The 14,887-nt window shown below is 29.7% G+C and overlaps 1 protein-coding gene and 1 long non-coding RNA gene across 3 annotated transcripts; one reads left to right on the forward strand and one right to left on the reverse strand.

Moving 5' to 3' along the window:
- Window positions 1-903: 903 nt before the first annotated feature.
- LOC113552285 lies at window positions 904-2,253 on the forward strand. The gene has a single exon (XM_026955087.1). The coding sequence runs from the start codon at window positions 1,148-1,150 to the stop codon at window positions 1,544-1,546; it is 399 nt and encodes a 132-aa protein (XP_026810888.1). The 5' UTR covers window positions 904-1,147; the 3' UTR covers window positions 1,547-2,253.
- A 10,983-nt stretch (window positions 2,254-13,236) lies between these two features.
- On the reverse strand, window positions 13,237-14,024 carry LOC113554719. 2 transcript variants are annotated; one of them, XR_003405296.1, is made up of 4 exons: window positions 13,999-14,024; window positions 13,776-13,929; window positions 13,480-13,709; window positions 13,237-13,381 (listed from the first exon to the last, which is right to left on the reverse strand). It is a non-coding gene; the product is annotated as an uncharacterized LOC113554719 (long non-coding RNA). The 2 variants fall into 2 exon arrangements; XR_003405295.1 differs by having other exon boundaries at window positions 13,776-14,013.
- Between the last annotated feature and the right edge of the window lie 863 nt (window positions 14,025-14,887).

The following is a 14,887-nucleotide window of genomic DNA, read 5'->3' on the forward strand; positions in this document are numbered from 1 at the left end:
ACAAAACTAAATTAATTACTCGGTAAGTAATACGCATATTATTATAATTTATATGTTTAAATTCAAAAATATTAATTTAATATTTGTATGTGCCGTATAGTAATGATGTAAATAATTAGTGATATGCAACTACGGTGTGTTCTGTAAGTATCGTACTATCATAAGAACGACCTGCATGCGATATAATATCTGTCTTACAAACACAAAACGGCAAATTTTACGTTAACAATAGTCCATCAGTTTACCCTGTCATTTTTAACTTAGAAATGAAAATTGTATAAAGCATAAAGGTAAGACAATTATCCAGGGCTCCGGGTAGCTTTTTTGGTATTTTAATTACAAAGTATGTTACGTTCGAATTGATATATGAGACTCCTCAGATAATAATCATACATTCGAGTTTTATGACTGGTCGATTCACTGAACTAAGTTTTAAAAGTAACGGAGTAAGAAGGATCGTCGATAACGTAAAATTCGCTATATTGAACGTTTGTAAGATGGACGCGGCCAATAAATCACGGAAGTAGTGTCTTTTTTGAAACATCTCTGATGAATCACCCCACGTCAATCTTAATGGGATCTGTAGATTTGGTATTATCAAAAGTAGATTATTATCTATGAAAAAATATTCTATTTTAATGTTATACGCTTCTGTAATGTAACACCATCGGAAAAAATCACACTGAGTTATCAATATATATTATGGATTTAACACGTACATCATAACCAGAGCGGTACGGACTTTTGGGATGTGCTGTAGAACGGGTGTTTAAACTTATGATGATTTATTGCATAATCATTCGACCGCCCATAGAACCCTATCACACTTACATCCGACCAATCAAATTTCACCACGATCGCACACACCGCAGGAGTTTGGATATAAATACGAACGGTTTACGGATTTAATTTGTAGTGTCAGTCCATCAGCTATTGTCGCACTTACAAATTATAATTACATCAAAATCGTTCGTTTTATATACTATGCGCTGATATCTATGTATCGTTGTAATAAAATATAATATATCCACTTAATAAACTCCGAGTTACTCATTTCCGCACAGCGCTTATCTACAGCGGAACACGCCGCACATTTTGCAATAATATTGTAAGGACAATAATTTAATACACACATCCGTTAAACATTATGTTTGTCCTATTGCACACCGTCGTCTCTGTGTTTGCTGTAGCGGTACTGTTGAATATCTTCTACTTTGATCCGGTCCAATCGTTTGAAACCTCCGAAATATACAACACATGTCAGCTATGCATAAATTCGCCGTGCCACAAGCAGAGGAAATATGCTTGCGCTCCAGGTGCTGGCAATTATACGTTGTGTTTCAAGTGTAATTCAAAAACTCCTGATACGGACCAACAGTACAACACTCAATCTGAGTGCCGGAAGTCATGTTCGGATCCGTCAAAGTGCAGGTGTGATGATGCGTGTTGGGTTTGCGTTCTTAAAGGCAATCCGAACGCAATGAAATGCGCCAATCTGAAAAAAGTGTATGATGATAATTGTAAACTGGTTCCGTACCTTCAATGAGGTTAGATAAAAAAATAATTAAAAATATATAAATATTTATACATCCGATCATCAAAACGGTGACTTGAATATCACGGTTTTTTGCCACACGATTCTTTTGCATACGATTTTAACCGCTTAAATTACTTTTTGTCAACCGATCACCGAATATTTGTTTGTCGATAAAAAAATAAGTACCTAATTTATATTTGTATTATTATACAATTCTGTTGTATAATTAATCTACATTTGTATTGTTATTTTATTTATTTAGTAAAGTTCATAATTAAATGTAAAATTGTATTTTGTAATCTGTGCACTTATATGTACCATTGTGTGTATTATTGCTTGAATATTTAACCATTACCTTATCTGGTGTATATTATTCCTTTTTTTTTTTATTTTCTCCTTACCGGCGTGCTGATGCTATAAATTCAAATTTTGACAAAATTCATATAAATTGCAAAAATTTGTTAATTACTTTATAGTTGGAAATTCATAAAAATTGTCGGTTTTATATTTAAGATTTGAAAATGTATTACTAGGTTCTTTTTCATTTGTGTATATTTGAATCATAAAATTTAATAGGTTACTAGTTTGCACTGAAAAGAATGTAGCAAAACACCCGATAATATATGTTCACTTCATCTTCTATGCAATACATTAATACGTTTTAATTTAATTGTTCATATTTATATTGAAATATATTTAAATAATTAAATACCATACGCTAAAATCTGGTTAATTTTTTATATTTATATTAATTTTTTTAAAATACGTAAACTAAATAAATTTCTTTTCTAACTAAATAAGAAATTATTAATAATTATTCTCATTATGTTATCTGGGGCTTGAGTCCCTCAACTAAGAGAACCTTCAAGCTCCACCTATATAAAACAGAAAAAAAAACGAAAAATATAATTGAAGTGTAAATACACTAAAATAAGTAAAAATCTTAAAAAATTACTCAGGATATAGATACATTATACTACATATAGGATTTTCATTGAGCCCAACTATTTATAATCGATTAACCAAAATAATAAACCTATTGGCTATTTTATTGAAGTGCTAAAAACAAATAGTAGTATATCCTATACAATTAATTCTCATTGATAATATATGTTCACTTCATCACAAATGAAAAATCAAATTCCTAATTTTTTTTTGTTAAATTAAGTAATTTTTCCATATTATAATTATACTATTTCGAAAAAAATTTTATTCTTTGTGGAAAAAATATTTGCATAAATATAGGATTTTGGAACTGAAAAGATCAAAATGATCATATCTTTATACAACTTATCTTTATAATTATACTATATTAAACAAAAGGTATATAATATGCGTAAATTTAAATTGCCCACTTTGTCTCAAAGTATGACATAATTCATGATGTGTTAAATTGAATGGATAATAAAAGAAAACACGTTGAACAATTCGTTTTATCAAATTATTAAAATACCAAAAATATCATAGACAATTTCAAATGTCTCTGTTCTAACGACAACATATTATTAGACGGTCCATTTAATTATTGTACAAAATAATGTAATAACTATTCATAGTTTTGCATTGTTTTTTGACAAAATATCCATACTTTTTATTATTATTATTCACACTATCTTTTGTAGAAGAAAGTTAGAATAGTTTTATAAATCCTAAAAACATAATCACAACTATTTATCACTGGTCTCGCAAGATGGTCACCGATGATCTTAACCACAAATTCTTTAGCAAGTAATTGTAATTGCTTCAAAAGTGCCTATTTTGTAGTAACCTATTTATCAATATTGATATGCAAATTTTATTTTATTTGTTCATATTTGTATTGGAATTTAATTATATAATTAGCTACAATACGATAAACGCTGATTTATTTTTATATTTATTTCTTTGTTTTTACAATACGCAAACAAGATAATTTCTAACTAAATAAGAAATTATTAATAATTATTTTTATTAAGTGATCTGGGGCTTGAGCCCTTCAACTAAATGAACCTCCAAGCTCCACCTACATGAAACAGTAGAAAAAAACCCCAAAAACATCGTTTATTGGCTATTTTATTGAAGTTCTAAAAACAAATAGAAGTAAATCCTATACGATAAATTATCATTCATAATGATAATGTTGTTTGAATTAAAACTTTTATATACATGCATAATAACATTATATTGCGTTTATAAGATTTGCAAATAAGAACCTAAATTAACATGTATTACAAATAATTAATTTATAATTTTCAGCAGAATGCATCAACCTCAAATAATAGCAACCGCGGAAATACAGTATTTTATTTAACATTCAAGTCTCAAATGATAGGAAATGTAAAAACATTTCTGTAGATATTAAGTACCTACTGAGTTTTGGTTGACAAATAGAATTTAAAGGTAAATCTAATTTATTCCATAAAATATCTATAATATGATATTATATTATGAGTTACTGCCAGATTGAATATCATATAGTGTAAATATTAAAATATGAAAAATACAGTAAGTAAGTAGGAATTTTTTGAATTAAACCAATTTTCAAAGAAATATGTTTTGAATTTTTTTTACTGTACATTGGGTGTTGAGTAGGTCAGCAAAATTAGTGTGTTAAATTTAAATTCTATGAAGTAAAGAGAAAAAATTAAATTAACTTACAAATTACTAAAAAAAAATCAAAATTGTTTTTCATGTAGATAGCTGACAAAATTAAAAAGGAGTTCTCTTATTAGATCAAATGTATTTAACTACGAAAAAAGGACGGTTTTGCGGTGTTTCTGTCTTGTATTAATCATCAATGTTGCACAACATTTATTAGGTTCTTATACATAAGAACGATTGAAAAAACGTTCCTTAATTTTTAAATCACTTATTACCTATGTTACCAGAAACTGTAGTGTACTTAAATAGTCTATTTAAAACACAATATGTGATCATAATTGTTTTATTGATAAAATACCGGAAAAATTAACTCGTTAACATACCATAAAAAATAAAATAATAATGAAAAATGTACAGGATTTAACTAACTCAAATTTAAGTATAGTATAAATGATGTTACCTACCTACCAAAAATATCGTCGCTTATAAAAGAGAGAAATATTTTAGACTTCTATTCTGAAACTGAAAATACCGTTGTTGAAAGTTGTTTTTATTTTGTAAATAAAATAAAAGTATTTCCATAATTTTAGTACTACAACATTGTCATAGGTTTAAAAAATATATTTTTAGAATTATATTACGTTGAAAACAAGGCCAAATATAAACTCCTTCACGAATAACCTTTTTACTTGCAAATAAACGATACTCTAATCTCCATCACGAAACTTTTCACCTGAAAAAATGTTTACTTGAGTAGATATACGATTTTTGAGTGAAAATCTCAAAATGGTTATAAAAAAATACTACCGATCTTAATAATACTTAAAAATTTAAGACGAAATATATATAATATGAGTAAATCTATATTACTACCTTTGTCTAAAAGTATGACGAAATTCATCATATGTTAAATTTAGTGGATATTAAAATAAACAAACATTGAACAATTTGTTTTATCATATCCCAATACCATTGCAGAATAAAATAGTAAATACAAATCATGAATCATTTGTTATTGCTTAAATTTAAAAAAAAAAATAAGGAATACATCTGAAAAACTAAATAAAATAATTATTAGGTTACCAGTATTTTACCCGAATCGAAATTACCGAATAAACTATTTCCCGAATGGCAATTTTTTCCGAAAGTACGTAGACCCGAAACCTTTTTTCCCGAACACCTTTTACCCGAGTTGATATTAAAAACGGTAAATTATAATGCATATAAAAAATAAAAATTAATAATAACATAATAAATGCTGTAGTGTCTTCATTTAATATTTTCTAGGCAAAATTTTCACTTTCGACCCAGAGGTATTTCGAGGTAAATATAAATAAAAACAAGAAATAGTTCATACAAATGACGGGCTTAACAGCACAGTCGTATTATTATACAATAGAAAAATATCGAAAATATTTATAATTTAATGGATGGGCGCCCACTAACACAACATAATCCAGCAATCTCTATAAGTCACACTAACCGTTTATCGCACGGAAAAGATGTTTTCGGATTATAATGTGTAGGAATAGAATAGCTGTATTTTAGTTATAGGTATAAAACATAATGAATAGAAAATACATGCCTATACAATATCAGTTATAACAAACATTTTTAAATTTTTAAAAATTTTTATTTTGGGATCAATAACCGTCGGAAAAAAAAGGTTTCGACGTACGTTTTCCTAGCCATCTCCCCCCCCCCCCATATCAATTTTCGCAAATTTTTTTTTGCCAATATTTAGTACGTCATTTGTTTGTATTTGTTTGACTATACGATCAGAATTTGTATGATGTCGGTTCACCTCGGAAAATCAATTTTCCATATGGGGAGGGGGGCTGGAGAAACGTTCCCCTTCTACGTGAACACCCTATTAGGAAGGCCCAAAGAGTCGTTGTTGAAGGCCTAACACAGTTGGGAACAGTATCGGCCCTGTGCTTCTCGAATGGCTGATTTTAATTATTTCCTTTTTGACTGGTCCTGCGAAGACCGTAAGTTTGGTGGTGGAGCGCGCGATGTCATCATTGGTGGAATAATTGTATGAAAAACGATTGTATTCATTCGAAAACCAAAATTGATTAACTATTTTAATATTATATTGTGTTACTGGTGCACTTATACCATTTTATTATGTATTATTGCATGAATATTAAAGTATTACTCTAACTCATATATTATATTTTAGGCTCTATTTTAATTTTATTCTTATATCGACGTGCTGACGTTAGTCGTATTTGAACTTGGAATACTATTAAGATTGTCACATTAAGATTTAGTTATGAAAGTAAAAATGAGTATTTTCATTCGAAAATGTTGAATAATGATGCACAATGTATTGCATATTAACCCACTTTTTGACGTTGAATGTAGCTTCGAGGTAGCCGATTAGCAGGTCGGCTGCCTGAGCGGCTGAGGTGTCGTGGTTATTTGTTGGTTGTGCGACGGCGGAGACGTGTCCTAGAAGTTTATCCAGGTTGAGCCGTTGTCTGTTAGTCGGTGGAATTTAATGTCTATCACTGTAGCAGCGTTAATTCGATGGTACGTCGGTGTGTTTCCGATGTTTGCAATATTGAGTCTTAGGCTAGCAGCAAGGTCAGTAAGTCGCTCGCCTCTAGAGTTGTTACTGACACATCCCCACTCTCGCGACTAGGCGTTGAAGTCTTCACCTACAATCACCTGCACGTGAGGTTAAGCTGATCGTATTGAGGTTTCGAGGTCACGGAGGAATGCATTGAAGTTTTCGTTTGAATCGTTGCAGGAATTTTAACAGATGTATTTGAGCAGCCCTCGTCCTGAGTCCAGACGAAGCCGCGTCCGGACCCGTTGATCTCAGTGACAAAATCTACAGAAGCAGTTAGGGTGACAGCGCAGGTGCCGTCAGCGCTACACACCCACCTGACGTCGGCAGTCGGGTTGAAATTTTGTTCAAATAACCGTCGGAAAAAAAAGGTTTCGACGTACGTTTTCCTAGCCATCTCCCCCCCCCCCATATCAATTTTCACAAATTTTTTTTTGCCAATATTTAGTACGTCATTTGTTTGTATTTGTTTGACTATACGATCAGAATTTGTATGATGTCGGTTCAACTCGGAAAATCAATTTTCCATATGAGGGGCTGGAGAAATGTGCCCCTTCTTTGTGATCACCAAATTAGGAAGGCCCAAAGGTTCGTTGTCAAAAGTCCAACACAGCTGGGCCCAGTTTCGGCCTTGTGCTTCTCGAAAGACTGATTTTAGTTAATAACTTTTTGACTGGTCCTGCGAAGACTGTTAGTTTGGTGGCGGAGACTCAAGATGTCATCATTCCACCGGTGGACGTTCCTTTTCCCATCGGGCGGCACTGTCCTCGGGGGCATGAAGGCATTACATGCGGTCGCGAGGTAGACGATGAACAGGTCAGCTGCTTGAGCAGCTGAGGTCTCGTGGTGATTTGTTTGTTGTGCGACGGTGGAGACGTACGCCAGAATTTTATCCAGGTCGAGCCGTCGGAAGGACCAGCCTCCTGGTGGAGGATCAGCATGACAAGGTTATGGATTTTTCTCGACTCGGTATTCCATGTACTAGTGATCGCTTGCAAATTCGACTCCCAGGACTCTCCAATCCTGCAAAACGACTGCAGGTGTTAGTCGGTGGAACGTAATGTCTATCACTGTAGCAGCGTTAATTCAATGGTACGTCGGTGTGTTTCCGATGTTTGCAATATTGAGTCTTAGGCTAGAAGCAAGGTCAGCAAGCCGCTTGTCTCTAGAGTCTTTAACGACCGACCCCCACTCCTGCGACTAGTCGTTGAAGTCTCCACCTATAATGACATGCACGTGAGGTTAGGCTGTGCGTACTGAGGTTTAGAGGACACGGAGGAATGCATTGAAGTTTTCATTTAAATCGTTGCGGGAATTTTAATAGATGTATTTGCGCAGCCTTCGTCCTGAGTCCAGACGAAGCCGCGTCCGTTGATCTCAGTGACTAAGTCTGCAGAAGCAGCTAGGTGACAGCGCAGGTGCCGTCAGCGCTGCACACCCACCTGACGTCGGCAGTCGGGTTGAAATTTTGTTCGGATACATTATTTAGTACATTACAAATCGGAGTAGTGGACAAATATTTTGCCAGGTAACCCCGTATCATACTACTCCGCGAATAAAAACTTTTAATACTTAATACTTATAACTCATAATTTGCTCACCTTAAATTCGATTTTTATGTATCAAAATACTCAGAAAATTATTCTGCTTTTTTGGAATATGAAATCAAAACTATATGTTCTCATTCGAAAAAGTATGAGGATAGAAATGATTTAAAAATATAATTTTTTTAATAAAAACTTTGTTTTTTCAACAACTTGATACTACGTAAAAAAATGTTTTAAAAAACATGAATACTTTTGAAATAATGAGTGTCTTATGATATAATAATCACCCGGTATATATATCATCATTTGTATTATTGTATAAATATTAAACTATTACTCTATCTTGTATTAATTTTTATTTTATCCTTACCGAAACGCTAACGCTCGCTTTATTCGAACCTAAACTGTGTTAAGCTATACCATATAATATTAAGATTTAGTTAAGAAAGTCAAAATAGTGCACAAAGTATTGCATATAAACCCATTTTTTCTTCATGATGTTGTCAAGTTGCAAGCTACTTTAGGCTAATTCCAAATAATATAGAATATAACGGATGAATTTATATCCAAATATATAATACAGGAAACACTAATTTAGTAGTACAAACCTCTCAGAAATTTTAAATATGGTTATGGATACCATAATTTGAACAAATACATATTTACATGAAAATGGTTTATGTATCAAAAATGTATTCGAAAATTATTCCTACTGTCTTGTCCATAAAAACTTTTTATAAAATATGGTAAATATGATTTCTTCGACGAGTAAAAGTCTATTACTTACTTATTCTCCGATTGGGATATATTCACTTTTAATATTTATACATACGTAGATGTTCGATGTATATGTTAAGCTTAAATGATTGACAACTCTTGTCATTTCATTTTCTGATTTTTGGTATTCTGAATCCCAAGTGGAACCAGAAAAAAGCTAACATGTATCATCTGCCTATGTAATTATTTTCCAATCAATTTTTAGATTGCCTATACCAATTATGTATAATATAAAAAAAGATCGGACCGAGTACACTGCCTTGAGGTACTCCACAAATTATTTCCCTTTCCTCACTTTAAAAACCATTTATCATAACAATTTGATTTATTTTAAATAAATAACTTGTAAACCATTTTATACTACTCGTTTTCATACCATAACTAGGTAAAATTCTTTTTAATTCCGTATGATTTACCATATCTAACGCTTTAGCAAGATCTAGAAAAATTGCCAAAGTTTTATTTCCCTTTTCTAGTGCATTATAAATAAAGCTAGTGGCACTATAAAGAGCCTCTTCGGTACCTTTCGGTTTATCTCCATTCTTATATAATGGATTTATTATTGCAGTTTTAAATTTATTGGGGAATATGCAATTGCATATACTTAAATTACATATGTATGTTAGTAGCTTCAAAATACTTTTAGCTATATATTTTAAAAGTTTGACCCATATTTTATCATAACCAGCTGAGGTTTTATCTTTAAGTTTATCTATTATTTGAGAAATATCCAGTTCATTGATTTTAGAATTTTGGATTTCAGTGTCGGTAACTTCTTTAATTAATTTCCAAGTTAATTTAGGATAAGACGCTACCACGGAAAATTTAGTATGATAAAAGTTAATTTTTGCTCATCAAAAAATGTTAGTAAAATTATTTTTATACTTGGTGTAATGAGACACTAACGCTTTGATATTTGAATGCATTTTCACTTTTAAAGACAATTTTTGTTTTTTTACGAGCTGAGCATAAGAGACCTATTGTCATCCAGTCTTTTAATCGTTTATATTAAGAACTTATTATCATTTTTGTAGTTACCTATACAGGTATTGAAAAATGGTCACTAAAATTAGTTTGAATGACACCGGCATTAAAGTTTTTTATTTTTTTGTTATTTTTGACAAAAATATGATCTATACAAGAATGATTAAAATCAGTCAGAGTTCTGCTATATATATATTAATAAAAGATTTATAATTAAACATTGACAACTTATCTAAGTATTCATTATCAGACTTGTCTATACCAATTATGTTTATATTTATATCTTCTAGAATCACTGTAAACCCACATTCATTTTTTTCTGTTAATAAAATATCGTTTAAAATAGTCAAAAATTTGTGAAAATCATTTGACGGAGACCTATATATACAAAATAAAATAATTAGAGTCTTATTTACCTTAATAAGTAATTTAACAATATAAACCTCATCAAAATTATATTCAAAAAATTCGTACTTAAAGCGATTTTTTATTAAGCTTATAATTTCATCGTTTTAATTTCTCTTCTTTTTTGAGAAAAACGTATTGTAACCAGATACATTAATATTACAATTTTTAACATTATGCCAAGTCTCAGTTAACACAATAACATCTATATTATTTTTATGACTATCATTTTCTATGAACATAAGTAGTTCATCAAATTTGCATTTACATTCCTATATTATAACATAAAATATAAATACATAACTTATTTCCTATATTATAAGTATAAACAAATTCAGTAATAGAGTCAAAGTATTTTGTTTTATAATTTAAAAATTTATATAATATATTAATAACATGCATAATAATTTATAGAAATATTAACTGGGTATTTAATCGTATAAAAATAAATTTAATATATATATTGCTGTATTTCCTATATTAAACAATGTTATTTAGAGTATACTCGTCCTCTATAACTATAATTTAATTTTTTTCGTCTTTTCTTACAAATATTTTAAAGTCTCTAAACCAGACATATTTATAGTTATATTCCTTAGCATACATTCTTTTCTTATAGAATAAATTACTATTTGTCTGAGTTAATACGTTATTTAAATATATACCTCCATTGCTCCATTCTATATTGATATCCGTTGCTTTTAATTTCTTCTTTTTTGCCAGGTCCATCAGTGTTTTTTTTTTTTATTTTTGTTTGAGTATAAGACAGCTACAATTTTCCCAGGTTTATTTTGGATCTTTAAATGGGTACGATATGTATATTCCACCGATGTAGTTTCACCCAAGGTCTTTGAAATTGTTTCTACTATTTTTCCACAGTCTTCATTTGTTTGTTCAGGAATTCCAATTATTTCAATATGGTTTCCAATTAGTTTCTGCTCTATGTTATTTATTCTTTTATTAACTATAGTTAATCCATTTTTCAGTTTAATATTCTGTTCTTTTAATAATTTATTTTCTTCGCTGATAACTTTAACCAATTTTATAATGTCTCGCAATTGTATAGAAAAATCATCAAATTGCTTACTCATGAAATTAATTGTATTTTTTAAGTCCAATAATATCTTATTTGAATCTTTTACCAGTATGAATTCTTTTTCATTATTTGTATCAGAAATTGACATATTTGTATTATCTTTGCAGTTTGAATAGCACCATTTCCATTTGTTTATAACACTCAATTTTCTAAAATAAGATTCCCGAAAACCAGCGCATGTGAAATACAAAAATTTTTTGCACTTTGCATTTTTTATATCTTCATTGTCATATATGTCGTCGTTGCAGACGGTACACAGCATATTTGTTTACTCCAATTAACGAAAAATATCACTACTGTTATAAGATAAGCGAAAATGCAACAAACAGACGTCCGTCCACAGAAAACGCTGATAATTAACTAAAAGAAACTGTTATTAATTATTAAAAACATTGTTTTTATGATTTTTACTATAAACAAAGAAAATGTGCCTTCTTATAAAATCACTGTCCATTATTGTAAATATAAAGAGCAATGTATAATGATAATATTTGTAAATCAATTTCAAAGGTACCTTTTACACGGTACCTGGGTATCACCTACGATGAAAATTTAAGGTGGAATGTACATATAGATAACATAGTTATACGTTTAAGAATATTAATGTATACATTTTGTAAACTTAAGGACATTTTTCCTATTAACATTGTACGTAATATATATTTATCATTATACCAAGCAGTCTTTCAATATGGCATTCGAGTATGGGGAGGTCTTACCCAAAAAGCTATTTAACCTCTACAACTGCAACAAAATAAAATTATTAGGATATGTCTAAATAAATACAGTTTAGAAGGATCTACGTCTCAAAATTATAAAGAATTCAAAGTTTTGCCTATTAATTCGCTGTATAAGAAATTTGCAATTATGTGGGTAGTAAAAAATATGGAAAATTGGTATAATATAGATAAATCTAAGCAAACTAGGGAAAATAAGGCATATGATGCTAAAATTAATTATACGATTATTTATTTTGATCAAAAATTTGTCGATTATATTGGTCTCAAATTTTATAACTCTCTAGATTTAGATTTTAAAAAAAAATAATCGAAAACCTAAATATGCAAAAAATATTATTAACAATTGGTCTATATTAAATATTGAATAAAATGTATATTATATATTATTAAATATTATATAATATTATTGCTTTATATTAATTACTATATTTTATTCTAATCTAAATTTTATTTCAAATGACTTGTATAATTTGTATGTAATTACTAAACATGTTTATTCTGTTATAATAGGCAATCTGTATATTATTGATAAGTAATATTAAGTCCCTACCTTCATCACAAGCTATGCTTAAAAAAGGTAGGTATACATTTAAGAGATATTGTATTGTTGTATTTATAATGTATATAATTAACCTAACCTACAATTAATCTTTTATTTAAATTTAATAAAAAAAAAAAATATATGTTACTATCAATGTCGGAAATCAGCTATTATCTGTTTAAGGACTAGTTAATATTAACAGTGTCTAATTAGATAAGATAATGCTGACAATGGCTAGGCAATATATAAAATGCCTTCAATTAAAAGTCAATTTGGATAATATTTCATTGATTTATTTTTATTTATTTCTTTAAATAACTTAAATCAACAAAACCATGGTTATTATTATTATACAAATGTATTTTACTTATCTTCACATGATAAACTATTATGACACTTTGAATTACATAATTTTATATCTGCTCGACAAGCACATCGATTATTTTGAAATTTTGTTTTACAACGACACCTATGATATCCCTTAGTCCCAGCAATATGGTTACACCCAGCAGCCTCTCGGAGAATAGTTTCCTTTTCATTCGCTGAATTTGATGTCTCCTTCAAATCAAGAAAGTTTTCGTCACATCGAATTATTTCTGTTCATGTGTAAGAAACCATATTTTGTAACTTATATTGTATAAATAAAAAATTTATATTTTTTATAATTTTCTTATTTTTAAATTTAATCACTTACATAATTTGTGCAAGCCATCTTGAATATCGGTGACAACAGCTAATAACAAGTAATAAATTCGGAGGTAATCCTCTAGCCTTATCAACATCAGAGATTGGTATTCGAACAGTAGTTCTACATTTATACATTTTAGTTACCTGTTTTATCTTTTTATCATTTTTTTAACCAGTTTTCTAAAAATTTCAACGATTCCTCACAAGCACTAAGTATGTTTTATTGTTTTTGATTAACTAAGTAATATTCAAAACATTAAAAATTATTAAATTAAAATATTCAATATTTAATAAATAATATACCTAGATCTATGTCATCATCGGGAGATTTCTCTAATTGGCTGTCTATAATATTTTTGATATCTTCTTCAGTATTTAAATTGGCGACTTGATCTGAAAAGTAATTGATGCAACTCCTAATCTCACTAGGAAACCAAGCATGGCTTCATATGGCGATCTGTATATAACTCAAAATAAATTGAATGAAGTTATTTAAATTACGTTAAATTAAATTCTGCATACATACAGGTTATCATGTGAGGATACTTCCACATCATACTTCCTGAATGATGCACGAAGTATTGCTGTACGGGTCGGGAATGAATATTAATAATCCGAGTGCCCGGTAACCGATATACTTCGTAGCGCTACGAAGATACGTATAACAAATCAAAGGAAGTGGACGGGGTCGCCGATCAAGACCAGAGAGTGCTAGTGTGCAGTGGTGTATGTATGTGTGTATTATTGTGTTATCAAGTTGCAAGCTACTTTAGGCTTAATCCACATTATATAGAAAATAATGGGTGAATTTGTTTCCCCAAATATAATAGTGAAAACTTTTGATATTTATGTAGCGACTAATGTTGACTTAAAATACTTAACAAAATAATGAGTGTTAAATTTTATAGTTTTACATGACTAATTTTTAGTAATACTTTAAAATTATTATCAAACAATTTGAGATTAGACTTTATATTTCTTTTCGAGCAAATGTAAAATCTCACTAGGGGCGGCACTGTTGTTGTCACCAACGTGGTAACGTTATTATAGATGTCGTTACTTGTTGAGAGTAAACCAGTTGTGTTTTAGCAAGCTCGGGCAACCTGCAGCGCTGCTGCGAAACGCGTTGACTTTCTTATGTTTAATTATAAAGTGTTTATTATTTCAAAAGCCATAAAAGTTATTAACTTCTTATAAATTTAGTTGTTATTTGTTAAAAACATTGTGATTTATAAATTAATTAATGTACGAATAGATCTTACTTTATTTGGCCCTCTACCGCTTTTAGTTTCTAGTCACGTATAAGACGTATAATAAGTATTTATATATTTTACACCCTTTGAATTTATTACAATAGTTATATTAGTAAACCATTTTTATCGGTGATAAAAAAACATGATTTACACTAAGTTTGG

Source organism: Rhopalosiphum maidis, chromosome 2 (assembly GCF_003676215.2).
Source record: "Rhopalosiphum maidis isolate BTI-1 chromosome 2, ASM367621v3, whole genome shotgun sequence".
Classification (NCBI taxonomy): domain Eukaryota; kingdom Metazoa; phylum Arthropoda; class Insecta; order Hemiptera; family Aphididae; genus Rhopalosiphum; species Rhopalosiphum maidis.